The sequence below is a fragment of the Notamacropus eugenii genome, chromosome 2, assembly GCF_028372415.1.
Source record: "Notamacropus eugenii isolate mMacEug1 chromosome 2, mMacEug1.pri_v2, whole genome shotgun sequence".
Lineage (NCBI taxonomy): Eukaryota > Metazoa > Chordata > Mammalia > Diprotodontia > Macropodidae > Notamacropus > Notamacropus eugenii.
In genome coordinates this window covers 442,504,435-442,528,528 of record NC_092873.1, presented here as the reverse complement: position 1 = coordinate 442,528,528, position 24,094 = coordinate 442,504,435, and the positions used below count along the sequence as shown (strand labels likewise).

Genomic DNA, 24,094 nt, shown 5'->3' with positions numbered 1-24,094 from the left:
TATGTTGAAAGGGCAATTATAAACTATTTTTTGTATACACTTTTAAGTTTTAGCAGTTATTAGTCTGACTGTCATCCAAGTTAATTCATTCCATCTCCACAAAGGAACCTGCTGTAATATGAAATAAAATAATGTATTTCAGTTTTAGATTGTAATATGTTAAACCCATTACAGACTGATACTGATTTAATCCAACACCCTCAAAAAACAGTACATTTTTTTGAAGGGAGAAAAGAAATCCCAAGACCCACTAAACAGTTGTCAGTCTGGTCTTCTTATGTAAAGTGTGGAAGGATAAGTGACTCCGCCTGGCTGACTTGGCCCTCTTTAAATGACAGGGTCATTACTACTGTGGAGGAAAAGTAATAAGCAGCCCCTTTTCATTCAGTGCCTGTGAGTAAATTATGTCATTCTAAAATCCGTCAGCGCCCATATGATTTGAATGTCATGATCACAGCCCCCATGATACAAATGCTCAAGTCAAAGCCACCAGATAACATACATGTGCTGTTTATTGATGAATCTGAACAGTGTTTAATCGGTGACTCTGTAGTTCTTATGGATTTCAGGTTTCAAGTCACAAACCATGCTCAGAAGTTGCTTCATCACATTTTCCAAGCTCTCCTTGTAGTTACCAGTGAGGTTCTGAATCTTTCCTACTGTCTGTTCATCTATTTCAACTGAGAGGTTGCTTTGGGAACCCATTATCTGCAAAGGCAAAAAGAAAGAAACTCATTGAACCGAGAGTCATTTACTGTTATGTACCCAGCTTGTCAAAGACTTTCTATTTTTTACTATAAATGTTTCAGAAAATTTTGAAATGACCCCTAGAGAAATTTAATACAACTCAAAACACTTGTATGAGACACCCACTGAGTAAAGCATCTGAAGTCCTATTCTGAGGTGACCCTACATTCTCAAGGGCGATGTAAAAAAAGCAAAGTTCTGGCAAGCCCTGCCAAGTCAGAAGAGTTCTCAATATCACCCCTGTGATAGTTCGAGAATCAGATTAGCTAAGGTCAGATATATCAAGAGGTAGGGCTGAACTGAGATAATGAAAGCATGACTATTTTAAAATTAAATAAATATTAATTAATATTAATTATCTTTTAGATGTGAACTCAGGAAGCCTCCATGTGCAGAAAGGGAAAAACTGTTTTCAGCTATTAACAGTGAAAGGCAGCCTGGCTTGGTCAGGCTATGTAAAGGAACATCTTGGGCTTTGAATGCCACCTGGTGGCTGACTCAGATATTGCACTCTGAGTCACTTCAAACTTCACTGGATGGATTTTTTAATGCCCAGGTCACAAATGCCCATCCCTCTTTCCCACAGCAACTCATGAAACCAGCTTCCAAAGTGTGGTAGAGTGGTAATCTCCATTAATGCCCCTTGCACCCATAGCCCATATAGCTGAGGAGCCTTATATCAATCGCCACTGTAGCAAAGAGTCTTGGGTCCCAAAACAAGGCAATATCTTCCTTTTAGGGTTTTAGGAGGAGTGCTCCTGAAGGTTCATTAGTTTCTTTTATGTCATTGACTCAAGTCTCCACTGCTGTGCTTTCCCCCAAGATTATTTGTTGATATTCATTTAGTCATGTAGCATTAAGAACAGTTGAGGTAAAATATCCTCCTCCCTAAGTCTATAACCTAAATATATAGAGAGTCCAGGAAAGAGTGGGCTCAAGCTTAGAGATCACATGTGGCAAAGGAGTAACTCATAGGTCCTAGTTGTTGGAAGTTTTTTTCCTCCCATTTGTGGGATGCCCAGTTAAGAAGTTCTACTTGAATGTGTAAATGTTTCCTTGTACCCTTAGCTCCCAATTAAGACACTGCAATCAGTGGATGCAGCTCATTAGGCCATTGAAGGGAATTCCCAAACCCACAAGACCATTCTCATCGTACATGACTCTCTTCTGGATAAATCAGGAGTGTCAATCAAGCTAAGAAGAGCTTATCAAAACTAATGTTAGGGTCCCTCCTTCCCTGGGTTTGGCTTCTTTCCAAGGACTTCAGTTAAAATGTTAACTCACTTCAGTATCTGGAATGAATCCCTTCTCAACAACTTTGGTAATTTGTGGGAGATATCCAGGGCATGGCCAATTTTTTTCAACCTAAACAAACAATTCTTGTAATTCATTCTACTTCAAAGGCTTTTTCATGCTACTGTAAGGCCTTTCAAGGAATGATTTGATTGGGCATCTTATCACTTACTTTGATAAATATCTCAGGCTGGATTTTCACTCAGGTATTCCAGATTCCAGACCTAGTTCTCTATCAACTGCATCACCTAACTGCCCCATCCCAGTGGGGAGGAGGGTATGTTTGTGATTCATATATGCAGATAACATAATAAAAGTTAGGAACAGATAATGTGCATGGGGAGATCAAATTTTAGATGCTTGAGAGATCCAAGGAGGGAGGAGTTTTTTCTACCTGGAGAAAGAGAGAAGGCTCACTATGGTACCTGAGCAAGGAAGTGAGGAAGAATGGGATATGGGCAGACAGGGTGCATGGGGGAGGGGATGCATTCTATTATAGTCATCGAATTTAGCATGTTTCAAGGTATGGAGGTTTGAAGGGGTAAGACAAGACGGGGGAAACAATTTGCCTGGAGCACCAAGTGTGCACCAAGGAGAATTGTCAGATAAAGCTGGAAGCCTTAGTATTGAGCTTGAATGATAGACTAAGGACTTTGCATCTTATCTGATAAAAGATGAGGAGTTCCAAAGATTTTTGAGCAGAGAAATTACATGCTCAGACCTATGCATTATAAAATTAAAACTCAGAGTTCTCTGGTACTTTAACAAAAACTCTCTAGTACTTTCTCTAGTAGTTTGCAAAAACACATTGTTCATGAAAACCCCATGAGATACGTAGGATATCTATTATCCCCCATTTTGGAGGAAAGGAAACTGGTGATGCTCTGTATAATTAAGAGACTTTTCCACAATCAAAAAGCTACCAGATATCTGGGAACCATAGATTTAGAACTAGAAGATCATTGAGTCTAATTCCTTATTTTACAGATGAGGAAACTGAGGCTCAGGGAAGTGAGATGGCCTATTTAAAGGTCACACAGAGAGTAAGGTGCAGGGTCAAGATTAAAACACAAGTCATTGGACTTCATATCCACTTTTTTTTAAAACTAACAATGTTGTGTGAATCTAATTTTAACTTTTTTTTTTATTATTACAGCACAGGTATTAAGAGGACTGCTTGGCAGTGATGTGGATAAATGACAGGGTGGGATGATTTACATTATCATTTTAAAGATATTTTAATTCTTATTTCTATTCTCAAAGTTCCCCAATGCTGAATTTACTCTGAATCTCTGGCAAGAAGTTAATAATCTGTAAATTAAAACTAATACACAGTGTGTGGGAGCTCACCATTTAAACCAGCTGTTAGATTTCAAGGATCCACAAACTTAGATGAGAAACAAATTTCATTTCTATTTCACTAACCTTTAAATGAAATTTGACATTTTTCTTCAGTTATTAATGAAGGTAGCAAACATTATTCTGAGAAGTGATCCATAGGATTCATCAGACTACACAAAGGGTTCAACTGTCAAGAACTCCTGATATAAAGGAATTCTGCATTTTGTAAAATTAGACACTCTTCTGTAAAGTCAACCATTGAGTCCTAATTTATCTGTTTAGGAAGGCCAGTTTCATATTTCAGTTTGATTTTTGTGTATATACCCTTTCTTTGTTTTCTTTTACTTGCTTTTCTATGGGCATTTCGGAAAGGTGTACAAGGTACTTAGGACAGGAAACCATTGTAAGCTTCTTCCAGAGGGCTGTGACAGTCTAGTGAATTTCAGTGCCCATTTGATCTTCCTGAGTCCTAAACTTGAAATCAAATGAGCTTGAGTTTATCCAGGTTCTACTCCTGCTCTGTTTATAGTGCAGGCTAAAGTTGACTTCCCAGTTCAAAGGAAAACAGCTTTGAAAGGATATTATAGGTCCTTAGATATCCAGTAGCTTATTCAAAATAATATTTTGATGACAAATATAAATGAATCAGAACCATATGGATTAGGTTTTCTTTGTTGCTCATAAGGTTTTAAAAATGTGGGAGAGATGATTTAACAAAATATGTTTGGGGTTTGACCAAGCCCCAGGCACATTGGAAAAATAATTTGGGGGTATTCCCTGAATTTTCAAGGCTATCAGATCCATCATATTGAAATTCATAAACTTCAATAATTAGAAATGTCTACTTGACAGAACTACTGTCAGGAGGCTATTTTATATGCTTTATTGCATGGCTAAGGGTTACAGCTTCAGGGACAATAACCCTCGGGATGCTTGCAAAGAGTGTGCTTGGTTGTTATTCTTTTGGGGACAAATGGAAGATTTTACAAAAGCTGAGCTGAAAAGTTGTGGTTTCTATTCCTTATTAACATGTGGAGTTATCAGTTTTCTCTCCCCTAAAATGGAATCTAGCTCATTCAGTATAACTTAAATTGAACCATTTGGAAAGAAAATGTAAAGATGTAATTATAGTAGGGGCATCCAGTGATGGGAGTAGGGATGGGAAAAGATTTATAGCCTCTTTATCTCCTTTCTAGCTTTGTTAGTGGTGGTCACTCACTTTTTCCCATCAGCCACTGATGTGAAATTCTGTTCCCTTTTTACTTTTCAGCAGGATAGAAACCTTGGAATTCCCAGGATATCCTTCCTAACCCATGGGGTTGTAGCTGAAGTAAGCCTTCTCTCCAGGCAAAAACACTGTTGACTACACCTCTGACAAAATGACTTGAGTGGATTTTGAACTCCTGCCTTATCCCTCCCTCCTGTGGTATTTCATGGAGTAGCTAGGTGGTTTATTGGGATGATAGTTCAAATCCCAGACACTTACTAGCTATGTGACCCTCAACAATTCATTTAACCTTCCTTGGTCTCAGTTTCCTCATATACAAAAAAGATGACTAATAATAATAGCACTTACCTCAAAGTGTTGTGAAGAAGATCAAATAAAATGACAAATGTAAAGCTTTCGGCGAACCTTGAAGCACTCTGTCTATCTAGGTATATATACATATACCTATACACACACACACACACACACATTTATATACATATACATATATATATATATTGGTATGTACATATACGCATACAAGGCAACTAGGTGATGTAGTGGATAGAGTGCTGGACCTGGAGTCAAGAAGACTCATCTTTGTGGGTTCCAATATGGCCTCAGATACTTTGTAGCTGTGTGACCCTAGGTAAGTCACTTAATCCTGTTTGCCTCTGTTTCCTCATCAAGGAAATGACAAATCACTTTTTGCCAAGAAAACCCCAAATGGAATCATGATGAGTTGGACACAACTGAAAAAAAGACTAAACTGAATAAACACACACATATATACACATATGTTTATGTATCATCTATCATCTCTATTTAACTACATCTCTCTATACATATGCTATTGTTATTTCAGTAACCTTTAGATAGTGATCTTTACACTCACTATTCCATTTTTGTTGTTTTAAAAAACATTTGTTGATGATACTTCGAGGTGGTTTATTGCAATGAAGATAATCACATCCTTTAGAGACGCTACATACAGAATGTTAAGTTGAATGGATTATGATGGATGTGGAACCATAAATGACTTTGTATATATTTTGGGAACATCACATGGAACTCAATATGATTGCCTCAAAGACTCTTTCTTCTTCAGACTCTAAGCAGCTCTTCCTGCTTGACCCTAGGCTTAGGTTAATCATGAGAAATCTTGCCTAGGATAACAATACAACGAATACTGTGAGGTCACACCAAGAGTAGAAGTGCTGAGATAGTTTTTATAATAAATCTTCAGCAGAGCAGCCTCCATGCACTCTGGCCTTTCTCTATGAGCACAGTTTGATCAGCCAGCTGTGAAATTGGCTTAGGCTTGAATTGCGAAAATGATGAGTTTTTATTCAAGTTCAATGCTGATGGTTAATTTCCTGAACTAGATTTACATCTTATACAACTCCTAGGGAGGAACCTTCTTAGCTATTGCATATTAAGAGATTCTGCATCCCCACAATCCCACTACATGCAGTGTTAGGATAGCTTTGGTGCTGGGTGTTTTTGTTTCGTTTTTTGATACCGAAAAAAAGACAACAAAACTTTCTTTTTCTTTTTCTTTTCCAATAAAGTAGCCAAAGGTGGTTATAATTGAGAAGACTGTGTTCCCAGGTACTCTTGTCTCATGGGTTTATCATAGCTACATTGGTCAGGAATTGGTCAGGGAAGAAATATTTCCCAAGACACATGATTCTGCCTGATAGATACTCCTTGATTAAAAATAGATCTTTACTATGTCCTGTTTCTCAGAAAGGAGTTATTACAGGAAAGTCTGTTAGTTTGGAAAGCATTTCCCAGTCACCACAATCTCACGTTTTTTCTTCCTTCCCTAGGTTCCCTTCCTCCCTTCCTCTTCCCCTGCTCCCCCTACCCCCCACCCCCTCCCTGGGCCCGAACCTTTCACTCTGCCCTGGGAACCATGTTGGGCTCCAATAAGTGAGCTTTCATATCTTCTTGTCTGGAAACAGGCCTCTGTATCACCTTCTGATCAATACTTCCAGATGCATATCACCCCCCAATTCCATCCCACCCATGCATTCTGGTTCCTCTTCATGTGTTTTCTTCATCCTATGAGAATGTAAAATCACTGAAGGCAAAGATTGTCTTATTTGCTTCTATTTGCATATTCAGTGCTAAATACTTACTTGGTACATAGTCAGCATTTAATTATCTATCTATCCATCTCTGTCTCTCTTCCTCTGTCTGTCTCTCTCTCCCTCTCTCTTCCCTCCCCTCCCCATCTTCCTCTCCAAGTAATCATACTCAATCAGTTGATTAACATTTAGTAGGTATGTACTATGTGCCACACACTGTGTTACATACTAGGGATACAAAAAAAGGGCAAAAAAGAAATAGTACCTGCTCTTGAGGTTCACAGTCTAATGGAGGAGACAACACACAAGCAACTATATATTTATCTAGTCAAGAGAAATTGGGAGTAATCTCAGAAGGAAGGCAATAAGATTAAGGAGGACTGGGAAAGGCTTCTTGCATAAGGTGGAAATTTAGCTAAGACTTGGAGGAAGTCAAGGAAGCTAGGAGGCAATCATAGAGCATGGATATATGTAAGAGAATTTAGTAGGCATCTAGTTCAACCCTCTCATTTGAGAGATGAGAAGCTGAGACCCAGAAAAATAAAGTAACTTGCCAGATAAACAAGTAACTTTACAGGTAGTAAATGGCAGATTTAGAACTTGAATCCAGGCCCTTGGTCTCCAAATTCAACATGCATTACACACTTTTTTGCAATTTTATTTTTATTGATATAGTAAGGGATAATAATTTTATTTATAAAAAATAATCATGTGATTTCTGATAAGTAGCTTCTTTCTTGTAAAAGTAGACCTTTTAGTTCTTATGAAAGAAAGAAAAGGAGATACAATGTGGCATAGTGGATAGAGCACTGGACTTCAAGTCAGCAAGATTTGGGTTCAAATCCATCCTTAGAAATGTACTAGTTGTGTGATCCTGAGCAAGTCCTTTAACCATTTCTGTGCCTTAAACAGCTAGGTGGTGCCATCATTCACAGAGCTCTGGGCTAGCAGTCAGGAAGATCTGAATTCAATTCTGGCCTCAGACACTTACTAGTTTTGTGACGTTGGCCAACCCCCTTGCCTTAATTTTCCCTTTTGTAAAACGGGAATAATAATAGCATCTATCTCCCAGGATTGTTGTGAGGATCAAATGAGATAATAATTTGTACAGCACTTAGCATAGTGCCTGGCATGTAGTAGGCACTATCTAAATGTTAGCTATTATTAATATGTTATATTAATATAATGTTATTAATTAATTAACATATTAATATATTATTGATTAATATCGATTAATTAATTTAATTAACATGTTAATATATTATTGATTAATATTGATTAATTAATTTAATTAACATATTAATATATTATTGATTAATATTGATTAATTAATTTAATTAATTAATATATTATTATGAAGGGCTTGGGAGGAGGTTTTACAGCCTATGAGCACCCTCTATGATCCTGCTTTTACACCAAAATAATATTCACAAAAACAAAAATCATAAGGGAATCCCTAGAAGATGTCAGAGAATGAAAGTATTTTCTTGGTTTCTACAACACATACCTAAAAGAAACTCATCGATCAGTTAGAATTTATTAAGCACCAACTCTTTGGTGGGTGCTGTGCTAGAACCTACTGATGCAAATATAATTAAGGCAACAATCCCTACCTATAAGGAGCTTACATGATAATGGTGGAAACAGTATGTACATAAAATAAATAGATAAATACAATTAAATCAAAGGTAGTTTAGTGCCAGATTAGGAAGACATCAGATGGCCTTTCCACACCCTCAGACTAGGTACTGCATGTATAGACTTTGGATCCCAAGAATACGGTTTCCCCAGCCATCATTAGCACATTGTAATCAAGCTTCATTACACTATTTGCTACAAAATCCCCTTCATTATGTTGATATGTTTATAGAATATTCCTGTGGAGCTGACTGCTTCCTTTAGTGTTGTTTGGCTTCTCAGTGGTTTGGGGGAAGGGGGGAATCAAGTGACAACAGAAGGTAGACTATACCTATATTTCTGCTTTGTCATTACTGTATTTCCTGTCATCCAAGGGAGCTCTTTGATTGGTACATACGCAAGAATATATAAGAAACTTATTTTATAAATTGATTCTTTTCCATTTTAACATGTACAGAGGTTATTCTCTCATCTGTAGAAGGAATGTCACTTCTGCCAACCACTCAGACTTAGAGAGAATGAAGATTTTTTTATAAAGAAACATCCATGGGAAAACCCTTAAAAAAACTGGAAGAAGAAAAAAATGGTAGAATGAATGATTATCTAAGTGTAGTGGTGTTTCATTGGTGTAGGGAAATTCCAGTAAGGAAATTCCCTTTCCCAAAACATCTGGTGGATCGTCTTTCATTGTATTCCTTTCGTATGCAGTATTACTGCTGCTGCTGCTGTTGCTGCTGCTACTACTACTATTACTACTACTAGCTGGCATTTACATAACTGTATACACCAGATACTGTGCTAAGCGCTTTACAATTGTCATCTCATCTGAGCCTCATAGCAACCCTGGGAGGTAGGTGCTATTATTATCCACATTTCACAGATACAGAAACTGAGGGAGACAGAAGTCAAGTCAAGGTCACATAGCTTGTTAGCATTCAAGGTCAAATTTGAACTCAGGTCTTCCTGATTCCAGGGTCAGCTGTATGTCCACTATGTCACATTGTTGTCCCAGTCTAGTTGATCTACACATATGCCTTCTCTCGCTGCTGGAATAAATACAGGCTGTGTTCTATATAGAGTAGGCACTTAAATCAATGTTGAATTTAGTTGAATTGATTGTCTTGAGTAGTCATCTCCAACCCCTTCATTCTATCAATGAAGAAATTGAAACTAAGAGTCAAGTTGCCCAGATAGTTGAATATCAAAACCAACTCTAGAATCCTCGTCTTCGTCCATCCTCTTCAATGTTCTTTTCAGTATGTCAAACCGTCTCCCATGGGATTCTGCTTAAAATGTTGTATAAATAATTAATTGACATTCGTACTTACCAATGATTGTTTTTCTCGAAATTCCTTTTCTTTCTGCATCCTATACTGATCTATTTCAGCCATTGCTTCTTCTTTTGCTTGTTTTAGCCTTTTACCTTTTCCTGAAATTTAAAAGAAGTGTCTGAGGTAAATAGAAAATGAGGTCTCTTTGAAATGGATATTTGGAGTTAGGAGACTGTAGTTCAAATTTGGGATCTGCTACTTCTAATCTTATGTGACCTTTTGGTTCTTTGGGCTTCAGTTTCCTTGCTTCTAAATTGAGCCTATTGGACTGTATGTTATCTAAAGTCCCTTTTATTTTTAAGCCGATGAGCCTATGATTCGATAGAATATATATGCATGTATGTATGCATACACATATGTATGTATATACCATATATAGCTATGCATACATGTATGTATGTGTATGTCCATGAATACATATGTATATACATACTTACATACATATGCATATACAGCTAAGTGCATGATGGATAGAGCACCAGACTTGAATCAGCAAGACTTGAGTTCAAATCCAGTCTTGGGCATTTATTGGCTCTGGGACTGGGCAAGTTACTTTACCTCTGCTTGTCTCAGTTTCTTCATCTGTAAAATGAGGATAATAATAGCACCTATTTCTCCAGGTTGTTGTGAGGACTAAATGAGATAATAATTAGCCAGGTACATAGTAAGCAATGCATAAATGTTACCTATTATACACACACACATATATGTTTGTGTGTATATACACACACATACATACATACACATAACACACCAGAAGGAGGAAGTCAGGTTATTTTCAAGGTGACAATCACTAGAACCACATTACAGAATTATTGGATGCTTGCAAAAGAAACCAAATATAGTTACCCAGATTCTGAAACATTTTCCATTGGATTTCTTTAATGTAATAGAAATAACAATTTTCTATTGCACTTTCATGTTTAAGTAAAATAGCTGTCTCTTTTCTTCACAGCAATAACAGCCAGAGAACAGATTTTAGCTGTCATTGGTTGGAAAAGACATTATTTGGTCAGATTTTCGGTACTGATTTGCTGCCAGGAACCCTGTTGTCCCCACCAACTGGATTCTATTTAACACTGGCAGCCAGCCAAGTCCCTACAAACCTGCAAGTCAGACTCTACCAAACTGGCTTACATTTTTGTTTTTGCATTTTATTGGGATTTTTCCCTTAACATTTTTCTGCCTGTGGAATGAGTGATTAAGATTAAGAGCACATCAAAGCAGGTTTTGTATACTAACTTTCTATAGGGAGACTTGAAAGGGATTGTAAAACCAATTTTTTTTTAATAGCAAAGAGATTCAGTTAAATGGACCCTCACTTTTATTAAGGCCAAGGGTATAAGTATTAAATCCAAAGACTGGCAGACGGTACTGTAAAGTTTTAGTACAAAAGTAATGCTTTGGGTAGCACTGGTTAAAACCTGAAATTAATGTCTTAGACTACTGGAATTGGCTCTGTATGTAAGAGAACCAAACAAAAGGTAAAACCTTCCCACCTCTAGCCCCAGGAGTTCAACGGTAACACTGCCAAACTCCTTAGTCATTGCTAAGATTAAACTTTTCAAGAAACTCTGCACCATATTCTGATTCTTATTCTTGTCTTTTATATCCCAAATATTTTATCCAGGTAATATTTATTCTCCTCCCTTGTTCAAGACATTGAATAATGCATCTTTACTCCTTTTCTCCAATATGGTCTGTTGGGTAGACTTAAGTTAAATTAGTTTGTTTTAATAGTGGTGGTTACTCATATTCCTACATTGCCTGAAGGTTTACAGTGTGCTTTCTTCTCAACAATACTTCAAGTATGGAGTGCAAGTGATATTATTTCAACTTGACAAATTAGGAAACTGATACACAGAGAGGTTAAGCAACTTGCCCAGGATCACACAAAACAATGTTCTACTAAATCATGCTGCTCAGCCACAATGATGTTACAGCATAAGCTAATGACTTGATGTGTACAAAGGTTCTGCGACCTTGTCAGTGTGGGAAACTACCTTTAGTAACACAGGTTGCCATCTAGACGAGGCAAGCCTGAATCAGATCTGTATGGTGTTAATTCAGGTTTGATTTGAGAACAAAATGAGATACTTATAGGTCATTCAACAGTTAGTAAAGGGAAGTTTACTTAGCCATAGCACAGAAAGGATATTCAATAAAGATACTCCAGCATTTGCTTGGCTAGTGGTGGCCCCTTCGTGTTCATATGGAAATACATTTGTAGCCTGTGGTGACTTGCACAGTCTTGGGACATCTACCAAGTCTGAAGGGCCCCAGATCCACATAGGTGGGTCTTTTTTTTTTTAAATACTTTAAGTGACCATGAAGTCATGTCATTAAAATGAAAGGCTACCTGGAAGCCGTGTCAAGGGACAAAATTAGCCTAACCCAAGTTACTGGAGATAAGAACACTAGTAGCAAATGATCCTATTACACAACCCAGACATTACATAGTAGATGAGTACTAGCAAGTTGAGTGAGGAATACAAAATGTTAAGAAACTTGTGTAAGTTATCAACCATCGCATAAATTAGCAAGATTTGAATTCAGGTTTTTTTTTTTATTCCAAGCCCATCATGTTGTCTAGTATGTCATGATGCCTCTTATATAACTATAAAACCAGGAAATGTAACTCTTTCAGAGAATGTTATTTTTAAATAAATCTATAATTTTGTAGGAGTAGATAACTAATACTTGTTCTTACTTCAGGTGGAATGTTTTGTTAATCACTGAATAATTTTTTTTCCCATTAAACACATTTTCATATTAGTCATGTTGCATAGAAAAATTTAAATGAATGGGAGAAACCAGGAGAAAAGCAAAATAAAACATAACAATGGAGAAAATAATCTGCTTCATTCTGCATTCTGATTACACAGTTCTTTTTCTGGATGTGGATAGCATTTTGCATCATGAATCCTTTGGAAATGTTTTAGGTTCTTGCATTGCTGTGAAGGACTAAGTCTATCAAAATCAGTCCTCTCACACCGTGGCTGTAACTGTGTATAATGTTCTCTTGGTTCTGCTCACTTAGTACTCAGCATCTGTTCATATAAGTCTTTCCAGGTTTTTCTGAAGTCCACCTGTTCATCATTTGTCATAGCACAATAGTATTCCATTACATTCATACACCACAACTTGTTCAGTCATTCCCCAATGGATGGGTATCCCCTCAATTTCCAGTTCTTGGCCACCACAAAAAGAGATGCTATGAATAGTTTTGTACATGTGGGTCCTTTCCCCATTTTTTATGATCACTTTGGAATACAGCCCTAGAAGCAGTATTTCTGGGTCAAAGGGAATGCACATTTTTGTAGCCCTGCCAGGCCTAGAGGCCTGAGGGCTACCCGAGTCTTACCTTACCTATCGCAGGTCTTCGGCTGGCCAAACCGGATAAACGTATGAGAGAAGAGACTTTCCAGAGTCGAACAAGGGTTAGGCTTTATTCAGGGTCTTGGTTACATGTGCAGGGGGAATTCTTCCTTAGGAGAGAGGGGAATCTCCCAAGGAGGCAAAGATCTTACAGTAAGAGAATGAAAGCAGAAGTGGAAGTGGGGAGAGAGGGGAGAGGGAAGAAAGGAGAGAGGAGAGAGGGAAGAGGGGCCTTCTGTCCTCTAAGGGCCCCTCAGCGCTAAGAGCGCCTTCAGGCTTTCCTGACCCTACTTAAGCTCTCCTGCCACATAGTTTGCACCTGAATACCATGCCTGTTAGATAACAATAGGTGTGCTCAGATCTGGGCCAATCTCGAGGGCAGGGATGCCCTCTCCCAGTACTTTTCTCACAGGAAGAGGCGGAAATGCACGAGATAGCTCGGTCTCACACCTCAATTCCCTGCTGTTCCCTGGGGGGCCTCATGAGAACTCTAAGGTTTAGAAGTTCTCACCTTTACCCGCCCGAGACTGTCCACATGGAACTGAGCTTACACCCCCAACATAGCTCTTTGGGCATAGTTCCAAATTGTTCTCCAGAATGATTGGATCAGCTCACAGCTCCACCAACAATGAATTAGTGTTCTGCCTCCCCCACATCTTTTCCAACATTTATCATTTTCCTATTTTGTGATGCTAGCCAATCTGATAGGTGAATCACTAAATAATTTCTAAGCCCCAAAACTCTATTCCTTGAATAATGAATAGAGAATATCAGTATTTCTATGAATGCTAATAATGCTTAGATTGCTTTGTATCGTACTGTTCAGGAGTAATATCGCTGCTATCAATCTTTTCAAATCTGTAACAGCTTCAGGGCACAAGCCTTCTGAGCTCTCTTTCCTTTGACCTCTCTTTCTATTTGGTTGTTAGGACAGAATTCTTGGGACACTCTCTTGGTTGAGAGTGGAGTCAGAGATGCTTGTTTTCTTCCCTTTCCTATTTCTCCTTCCTTCGTTTTTTCCTTCCTTCTTCCCTCCTTCATTTTCCTTTCTTCTTCCCCTGCTTCCCTGTCTTCCTTCCTGTTTGTCTGCTTCCCTCCCACCATAGCTCCATGCTTCTATCTCTTCCTGCCTCTGCCTTCCTTCCCTTTTCTCTACTTTCCCATTGAGATGAAGATACTTGCTTCGTACATTCTTTTTAAGCTTTCTTTTCTGGTAGATAGATCAGCAGGCTTTAGTTTTACCCTCACTTTCATCATTATCAACCTCATGCAAAGACTTTTTTGGGCCTAATCAGTAAAGAGGCATTAACTAAGTATTTAGGATAAGTATTGATTAATAATCCACCTCATATTCTTTTTGGAGGAACACTTGTATATCTCATGTCTTTAGGGATATAGGTAAGAATTTCATTTTCATTATACAGTTGTTTTCTAACGTATTTGCATTTTTGTACTGAAATAAACATTTCTCAAATAGTGATATTCTCCATCAACTTACCTTTCTTGAGCAAAATCATGTGTTTATTTTTAATAAGGTTGAACCCACCAGGCCTTCTAATGTCCAGTGCCTAGATCCTGAAAGTATGAAACAACATATTTGGGGTATGGCAAAATGTCACAAAGATATAGAAACATAGAACTAGAACCCAGGTCTCCTGTCTTTTGCCTACTGCTCTTTTCTCTGCAGCACATAGCCCTCAAGAAGTTCTCACTCAGCCCTGGAGGGTACAAGTAGGACAATAAGTAGAAGTTACAAGGAGGTAGATTTCAGCTGATGCTAAAGAAATACCTAAGAATTGTAACTGTCTAAAAGAACACTAAGACTACCTAGGAAGACCAAGAATTCCTTTTCACTTGAGTACTTGAGTTGAAGTCTTCCTAGCTTATCCTCAAGGATGCTGCACATACTTCAGTGACTAATTGGTGTATTACCTCTGCAACCCTTTCCATCTTTTAAGATTTAGAAACAGAGAATTACAATCAAATCAGAAATAGAGTAAAAGTCCATTGATTCTGGAATGGCTGAAAGAGTGGTGGTACATAAATGTAACAGAATACTACTATGTTATAAGAAACAACAAAGACGATGAACATGGAGAAGCATGGAGAGTGTCATATGATCTGGTGTAGAATGAAATTAGCAGAGCTAAGAAAACATTCTACATAATGACTGCAACAAGCCAGAAAGAATAACCACAAAACAAGCAAAAATAAATGTTGAAAATTAAAGAATAAGCATGGTCACAAAGGAGTGATATGAGAAGACAATGAGAAGATGGAAGGTTCACAAATGTGGAACATTGCATGTATTTTCAGATTTTTTCAATATATTGGTTGATTTTACTGATTTTTTTCTTCTTTTCTGTTTATATATAAAGTTTGTTATATGAGATTTGTCTGTGACAGAGGTTGGGGAGGGTTACAGTAATATAACTTGTATATATGTGTGCGTATGTATGTATGAAAACATACATACACACATTATTTTAAAAGCAGATTATATGCTACCATGGCTCTAAATAAGCTTTAATAATTCCTGATGATATACCTCAAAGCCCTGAAAAAAGTTTTGGTATTGTCTGTATCTCCATGTGACAAGTAAGGAATGTGGTTAGTCAAGTAGAGTTGGCTGTGTGATCTTACCCCCTGGGCTTAGCTTGTTTCAGTACCTTTTACTCAATCTCTTATTTATATGGTAGAATAGAAGAAACTTAGGATTCAAAAATTCAGAAACATTGAACCCTAGTGATGTTTGATAGTAGTTACACAAATAATCATTCCCTGACTTATAGCTTAACCTTCAGAGACTGAAAATGTGAACATATTTTGTTGAACATGTTCACCATAAGCTAGGATGAGGTCTCTGAATGCAGGGAGGGGAGTCCAAAAAAAAGATTAATCTGAAAGGCATTTTTTAACTGGGAGGACCAAGCTATTTGTTTTTAAGAGCTTTTCACCTAAAGCTAAGACTCTCCTGATGAGATGTGTAGCCGAGATTCTGAGAGAAGAAGAAATCAGAACTCCCAAGGGATTTTCTTTCTTTCTTTCTTTTTTTTTTTTTGTTGCTGGTTTCTAGGAAAGAGATTCTGCCTTTTCTAAAAGAGTTGGGGGAAAGTTCAAGGGTTTTATTTTAGCTGATAGAATACTTCAATATCCATTTTTCCCCTGAAAAGCTAGCCAAAGAACTCATGTAGACCAGAAGCATCAACAAACCAGCCTAGCCAGATGGAGACGATGTGTCCAGTAAGCAGCATTCAGGAGGCAAGAATTCAGTTAAACAGCATTTGGTGCAGCAATGTCTAGGAAAGACTGCAGCAGAGCATTAATGTCCAATACCCACTATGAGATCTAGCAACTGAAGAACACAATACCACAGGGGAGACAAGATGGGTATTATTAGAAGACATCAGTAGCTCTGCACCATTGAAGATGTTAATTGTCCCTTCATATATGTACGTCCTGGCCATGCACATTTCCTGTATATGTGCATATCCATGTATGTACCCTGGTCACTCATTCTCCCTACATATGTGTGCCTGGTCCTATGTCTCATTAAATGTGTTTCTCTCCATTGTGTCCTCTGACCCCATATGTTTCCAACCTGTGTGTGAATTTGTAGAATAATATATCCCATGTTTATTAGAGAAATATTTTGTTGTTACTTTTCCTTCTATATCATTTGTTAAATCTTTGTTTGGATTAATTGGGTCCTCTAGTTGACTATTAAAGATGAACACATCATTTGGACCTCGTGAGATTTTAGACAAAGTAGCCCCTCTGGGAGGTCCTTGACCTGTTGTTCCCTGGGGGACCTACTCTGAGTGTTAAGGGTAGGGCACTCCTAGACTCTACACTAATATTTTTGAGGTCAGGTTACTGTTTGAATCCATCAGCTCTATATTTTAAATAGATTGATAAGGGCAAGAATTCTTCCATATGGTATATTATTTGGGACATGAGAGAAGTGAAAGACTGAATTTCTAGGATTTTTTTCCCAAAGTGAAGGCAGAAGTTTATTAGATATGACATGTCACCAAACCAGCAGATAATCAGTATAAGTAGAACAGATAGGACATTGTAGTCACCCAACATTCTGTAAATGTTCAAAGTGTCTCTCTATTGTTTGCAAACTGGATAAGCCTCATTGAATTCCCCTACATTCTGGAGATAAAGGTTTGTTCTTAGATGATAGTTATGCAATCTGCCCTGAGTTAGTAACCTTTCCTGGAAAGGTTGTAAACTTTCCAGGTTGGTAGGCCCTAAGAGAGGAGTGTTCCCAAGAGTGTTCACCAACTGGGGAGGGGGGCAGGTTTATTACAATGAATTTTAAAAATACAAGCCTTAGGAATCCATAGCCCTGGATTCTGATTCTGACTCCATTTAATAGTTTACCAGTAAGCCCTTTGGCAAATCATTTAATCTATCTCAGGTTTCCTAGGAAAATGAAGAGGATAATGACCTGTATACATGTTTATAATAGAGGCAGTATGGCATATTGGATAAACAGCTATTCTAACAGATTCTATCAAGTCAGAACAGTTTGGGGATGATGGAGCAGTGATTTTTGTCAGACGATCCACCTAGCTAAGTGCACTAAAGCTCATCATAAGAAAGTTAACAAACAAGTGATAATGGGGTAAGAGAGGGGTGGTGGTGGTTACACTGGAACCCACAAATCTCATTACAAAGAAATAGAGGGATTTCAATACATATAGAGAGAAAGAGCACCAACACTGATGAAATCACTGATATTTTGAAGTTTGAAATATTGAAGAATCTATAATCCTGTACTAAGAACTTAAATTTTGTAGGGACAGCAAGGTGTGGGGATAATGAGAAATTCAAGTGAATGACAACCTGAAGCCATGTTACCTATACACATTTTCCTCTACTGAATACTATATATATATATCTTAATGTAAGAACCATGTCTGAAGCATAAAAAGAAGGAGTTTCTTATTTTATAGGTGTATGTAGAGAATTTTGTTACTGAAATAAATGTTCATGTGCTTTTTTTTAAATTTCAGGAAACAAGTTCTGAAATTTTATGGCCCCTGAAATTTTGACTTGTCAGGAAACATTTTTAAGAGCTGATCCCCAGAAGGTATGTTTGGATTGGGAATGTTCAAATTAAGTAGTGATGCATGTAGGAACCATATAGAAAAACACAGGTACTTTATTGAATTTGCTGAAGGATGAATTTGAGTAAAATTAGATAAAACAGATAATTTTATATTCATATATATAGTTAGAATTTTCATATGGGTGAATTTCTTAAATGTTAATTTGAAGATTTAGAGGTTATTACAAAATGGTTTATACTTGAACATCTAATAACTCATTATGGCATAAATGCAGAGGTAGGGAACCTGTGGTCTCAATCCTCTAGATCCTTAAGCATGACCCTTTGACTGAATCCAAACTTCACAGGTGGCCCCAAAGCTACAGGTACCCCATCTTTGGCACAGAGAGTATGCAGAGTTCTAGTAGCTGTTCCACCAGAGTCCAAGCTCTGGCAAGCCTGACCAAGCAAGAAAGACTTTGAGTGAGGAATTATTTCTGTTGTTCAAGGACCTGCCTCGCTAATTTAAAAACGATATCAGAACCACAATGAACATTGAAAAAATTGATGACTTTTTTTTAACTACAGCAACTTGTGGAATCTACTAAGACTTGAAGGGGTGAAAATTACATAGTGGAGAGAGTGTCCATGCTGATGAAATAATAATTAATAGTATTTTGTATTTATATATAGAAATATATATACACATACATATACACACATATATATACACATGTATATGTAGATAGATATAAATATATGTATGTATGCATATGATAGATAAAACATATTTTCATTCAAATCTTATGTTACGTAGAATTACTTAGTGTTTAATAAATGCTTGTTGATTGATTCCCTAATTGTGACGGATGGGCCCCCCAAACCTCCTTTCTATTGGAGTACCTGTTACAACTCAAACCCAATCAAGTTGCTGGGTCTTGTCAATTCTACATTCACAACATATGCCATATCAATTCCTTTTCCCTTTCCCCTCCCTCTCTCCAACGTTCAGCACCATTCAGCACTCATCACCTCTTTCCTGGATCATTATAATACCTCTAATTGGTCTTCATGCATCTAATCTCTCTCTTCTCAGATGGATAGTCCTAAGGCACCGGTCTGCCCATCCCACTCCCCTGTTCTAGACTCTCTCTCTTACTCTAAGCTAAAATATAAACATTGTCATTTAATGCGCTTCATGAAGTTGTAGGCTCTACCTTTCTTAGCATACTACCTATTAGTCTTCTTGTATTTTATATTCCAACCAATCTAGTTTGCTTGGTGTTCCTTAGACAGGACTTTCAATCTCCTACATCCATGCCTTTGCACAAGTAACCACTCCTGCCTGAAATGAACTCCCTCTTCAATTCTGACTCATTGAATCCCTGCTTTCCTTCAAGGCTCAATTCAGATGCCACCTACAAGCCTTTCCTAATCCCTCCCAACTGCTTGGACCTTGTATTTTTTTTTTTAATGTACAGATTGTTTTCACCTAAAAGAATGTATGTTCCATAAAGACAGCTACTGTTTTTTTGTCTTTGTGTACTTTTTATGCACTTACTCCAGCATGTCTGGAACACAGTAGTGCTTGAAAAATTTGTGCTGAATTGTTACTCATTTGTTATTCATTAAGTGGCAAAGTGGTTAGAACATTTGGCTTGAAATGGGGAAGACCTGACTCCAAATCCAGCCTCAGACATTTGTTAGCTTTGTGACCCAGGGTAAGTCATGTAGTCTGTCTCAGTTTCCTCATTTGTAAAATGACTGTCAATAGTAGTTACTTCCCAGGCTTGTTGTGAGGATAAAATGAGATATTTGTAAACAACTCTTTAAACCTTAAGTGCTATTACTATCTCCAACCAGATATGCTCTCTCCCTTTTCTGAACCCCAATAGCATTCTGCTTGTGTCTCTCTTACAGCTTATATCATATTCTACCTTGCTTAATAGTTATTGGTCTACTTGTCATCTCTCTACTGACTAGATTTGTAAGCTCTTTGAGGGCAGGGAGCATCTTTGAAACCACATGAGTTAGTGGATGTAAGGTGCTGCTCAGATTTTAATACACTAAGTAAATTTCAACCATTCTTATTTATCATTGTATGCCTTACAGCTCCTAAAATGTGCCTTGCATCTGTCTAATAGACATTCAATTCATTGAAAATGATTGCATAGAATAATATAATTTAAAATAGTGAGAAAAAATATGTTACTATCAAAATTGTACATATCTTCCCTCTCTTTTCCAATGTAAAGATGTTGGATTTGTAGGTTTGAAAATAAAAATGCTATGGCAAAGAAAGATTTTGGAAAAGGTAATGTATGCTCCACCCCAGACCAAAGTCAAGGGCTTCTTACAGCATGCCATCTATGAGATTCTTCTCCCAGTGACAGTTTCTCAGTGTGTCTGTGATATCCACTATCATCACACCAGGTACCTGCTGCTCCCTATTCCATTAAGTGGGCAAGTTATAGGGAAAGAGTTGCTGGCTCAGTAATTTTCTGGACTGACACAGCAGCTGCCACTGTATGTAACACTGCCTATGTTGACACTGATTACATTCCATGGGAGGAACTACCTCTGGTACCCACTGTTTCACTAGATGAAAATAAAAATGAATCAATGGGGTTTGCTTACATTAACCTATTTCTTGTGGCTCTGTCTGTGAAATCAGGTCTCCAAATTTGAACACGGATGTCATTGCCTTGGAAGCAACAGCAGAGAAGCCAACCAGGAAAGCTATGAGCCTACCCTGTAGTTTCTCAGCTGTCCTTGTAAAGCATGGGGAGGTGTGGAGTGTGGTGGTAAGCTGTTTTAAGTACCTGTGAGAGCTTTGGGGAATGCTCCTTTCTATTGGAGAGGTATCATCTTCTCAATGAAAAAAATAACACTAATAATAGAGTTTATTCAGAAATTTTACATATATTATAGTTTCATAACAGCTCAATGCAGTAGGTAGGAATCATGAGGTCATACTTTACTTAAGGACAACCACAAAACAGTCACTAGTGAGTATAGTGAATATTAGCAAAATTACAAAGTGTTGCTCCAAAGGAGAGATATGAGAAGACTGCCATCCCATGCCTTTATAGAAGTAGGAGTTCAGTGGATGTGGTATATTGCATATGTTTTAAGACTTTTTCTTTGTATTCATCAGTTTTACTAACCTGACTTCTTTTCTTTTAAAAAAATTTTTGTCATGGGGGCATCTAGGTGGAGCGATGGGTAGATCCCTGGCCCTAGAGTCAGGAGAATCTGAGTTCAAATGTGCCCTCAGATATTTAGAAACTGTATGGCTCTAGACAAGCCATTTAACCCTGATTGCCTCAAAAAAAATTGATTCATGAAATGGCTCTCTAGAGAATTAGGGAAGGATACTGGTAAATTGTTGGTAATATGACAAAAACCCAAAAGTTGTCTTTAAAATCTATTTTAAGAATATAGTCATATTATTCTAATTTTTGAAATAAGGATCAAATTTTGAGTTAAAAGGGATCTCTGAAGTCATTAAGTCCATGCTCCCCATTTTATAGATGAGAAAACCAAGACTTAGAGAGGGTAAACAACTTCTCTAAGATTGCATAGGTAATAATAGAAGAACTGAGCTTGGAAACGAGGTCATAAGCTCCTCCATCCTCTGATTCTAATTGAACACTCTTTGCTGCTGTCCTCTATGTGGACATCATGTCTTGTCCATGATTAAATCCGGTTCTTATGACTCCTTCTAGGGCTCATCTCACTCTACCATGTAAGAGATTCCTTTATGAAAATTTTTCATGGGAGATTAGAATTTAAACTTAAAATGCAGGCATACTCATAACCATTGGAAGCCTAAATCTGTTCATAATACACTTGTGACTATGCCAATAATTCAATTAATAGTAATCAGAGCTAACATTCATATAGCAAATTCTATGTGCCAGGCACTGTGCCAAGTACTTTACAAATGTTATCTCACTTTATCCTCACAACAAACCTAGGAGGTAGGAGTTATTTTTATTTCCATTTTATAGGTAAGGAAACTAAGGCAGAGGCTAGGTGACTTGCCAAAGATTACCTAGCTAGTGAATTCCTCATGTGGGGTTTGAACTCGGGTCTTCCTGACTCCAAGCACAGTGCTCTCTCTCCATCCCAGCAATCCATCTAGCTGCCCTCAATTTAATAAGCTTTTAATAAAAACCTACAATATGTGGTAGAAGGTGTTAAATACTAGGGAAAAAACAAAGGTGAATAAGAAATAGTCTTTATCCATAAAGTTAAAAATGTTATGCACAATGATTACTTGTTAGTTCTAATGCATAACATTTTTAAGGTGGAAAGGTGGAAAACCAGAAAGAGTCAATTTGCTGTAATTTTGCCGGGGGGAAAGGATTAGAAAAATTGATGAGGAAACATTCTGTGCAGAGAATCCTAATGATTTTTTCATTAGCTTTTGTTTTTTAATATGTTTTGATTTTTTAAAATAAGTCAATAAAATAGTCACTAACCTCAAGGAGTTTATATTCTACAGGGGAAAGACAACACTTGTAGGGATTTTGGAAAGCAGGGAAGGGAATGAAGGTTCCCCTCAACAATGAACCAGGCAAAGAATCTAGAGAATGTAGAGGTGAGATTGAGTTTTAGAGGAGGAAGAAAGGAGTTCCTATGCCTAGAGTTCCCTAAGCTGGTAAGATCAAAGACCCCTCTGCATATTTGTTTATATTCATATTTGGAACATGACTAAGAAGGCCACAAAATATATAATTTCATAAAAGAGTATGTCTTCCTAAATCCAAACATACACATGAAAAGCAAAAAATTCGGTATATTCAGATACTGACCAAAAGGATGCTAATGATCTTTCCTCTAAACCTGCCCTTTCTACAATTTCCTCACTTCCACTGAGAACACCACCATCCTTCTAAGAACCTAGGTGTACAGCCTCAAGGCAATCTTTCATTTTTCCAGATCCCTTATTTCTCACATCCAAATCCCTTGTCAAACCTTGCCAAGCTTGCTTCCACATTATTTCTCATCTGTCCACTAGAATGTTAATTCTTCCTAGACGATGTAAGCTTTTTGAAGGCAAAGATTGTTTTAGGTTTTTATTTTGATTGTTTATACTTCCAGCACCAATTGCAGTGCCTGGAATATTACGGATACTTAATAAATACTTCTTGCTTGGTTGGTCTATCCCATTCTCTCTATTCATTTAGCTACCACCTTATTTCAGGCCCTCTGTGTTGTTGCCTAGAATATTGCAATATCTTCCTTTTTTATCTCCTTGCTTCTAGTATCCTCCTCTAATTCCACCCACACAGATGCTGAAAGATTCTCCTGAAAACACAAGTCAGGCTATATCATTTATCTGTTCAAGAATCTTCAATGTCTCACTATTGTCTCTGGGACAAAATGCAAACTACTCACCATAACTTTTAAAACCTGTTGCAAACTGGCGCTAGCCTACTTTTTCATACATTTCTGATTATTCTTCTTTACATACTTCCCATTCCAGCCTAATTCGTATTCTTGCCAGAGCAAGAACTAGGAATTGTGATACCTGAAGCAGTAGGGATAGTTCAGGTTTGGGAAGAAATCATGAACTCCATTGTGTGAAGGAAATAAGGTGGGGCCAGACTATAAAATATCTTATCTGGGGTATGAGGAGGCCTTGGGATCCCACCTTGGGATCTGTCCTCTTTCACCTCCCTTGTTCCATTTAAATGGTGATGTAATGAGTGTGGTGATGTTGGGGGATAGCTAGCCAACATCTGTGGAACCCAGACTTCGCTTACTCCCACAATAGCCTTGTCAGTCCCTCAATCTTCTAACGAGGTGGAAGGTGGCAGACAATTCATGATAGTTCTCTCTTTGAACTTTAGGATGTGGCAAGAGTATATAGCAGAATGTGTTTTGCATGATCTCACATGTGTAACTGATATCATTTTGTTTGTGTTCTCAAATGGTATGAGAGGGGAGGGAGGGAAAGGATTTGGAACTCAAAATTTTAAAAAAATGAATGTTA

The 24,094-nt window shown here is 37.5% G+C and overlaps 1 protein-coding gene across 3 annotated transcripts in view; it reads right to left on the bottom strand.

Annotated features, from left to right (window-relative positions):
• Nucleotides 1–494: 494 nt before the first annotated feature.
• The window catches only part of ATP6V1G3 (ATPase H+ transporting V1 subunit G3), a 72,148-nt gene continuing 48,548 nt past the window's right edge, over nt 495–24,094 (bottom strand). For all 3 annotated transcript variants that reach the window (XM_072648289.1, XM_072648291.1, XM_072648290.1), the window contains exons 3-4: nt 9,648–9,748; nt 495–708 (exon numbers count right to left, since the gene is read on the bottom strand). In XM_072648289.1, the coding sequence (XP_072504390.1) occupies nt 535–708; nt 9,648–9,748 (275 nt within the window). In that variant the 3' untranslated portion in view covers nt 495–534. The remainder of the gene's footprint in view (nt 709–9,647; nt 9,749–24,094) is intronic.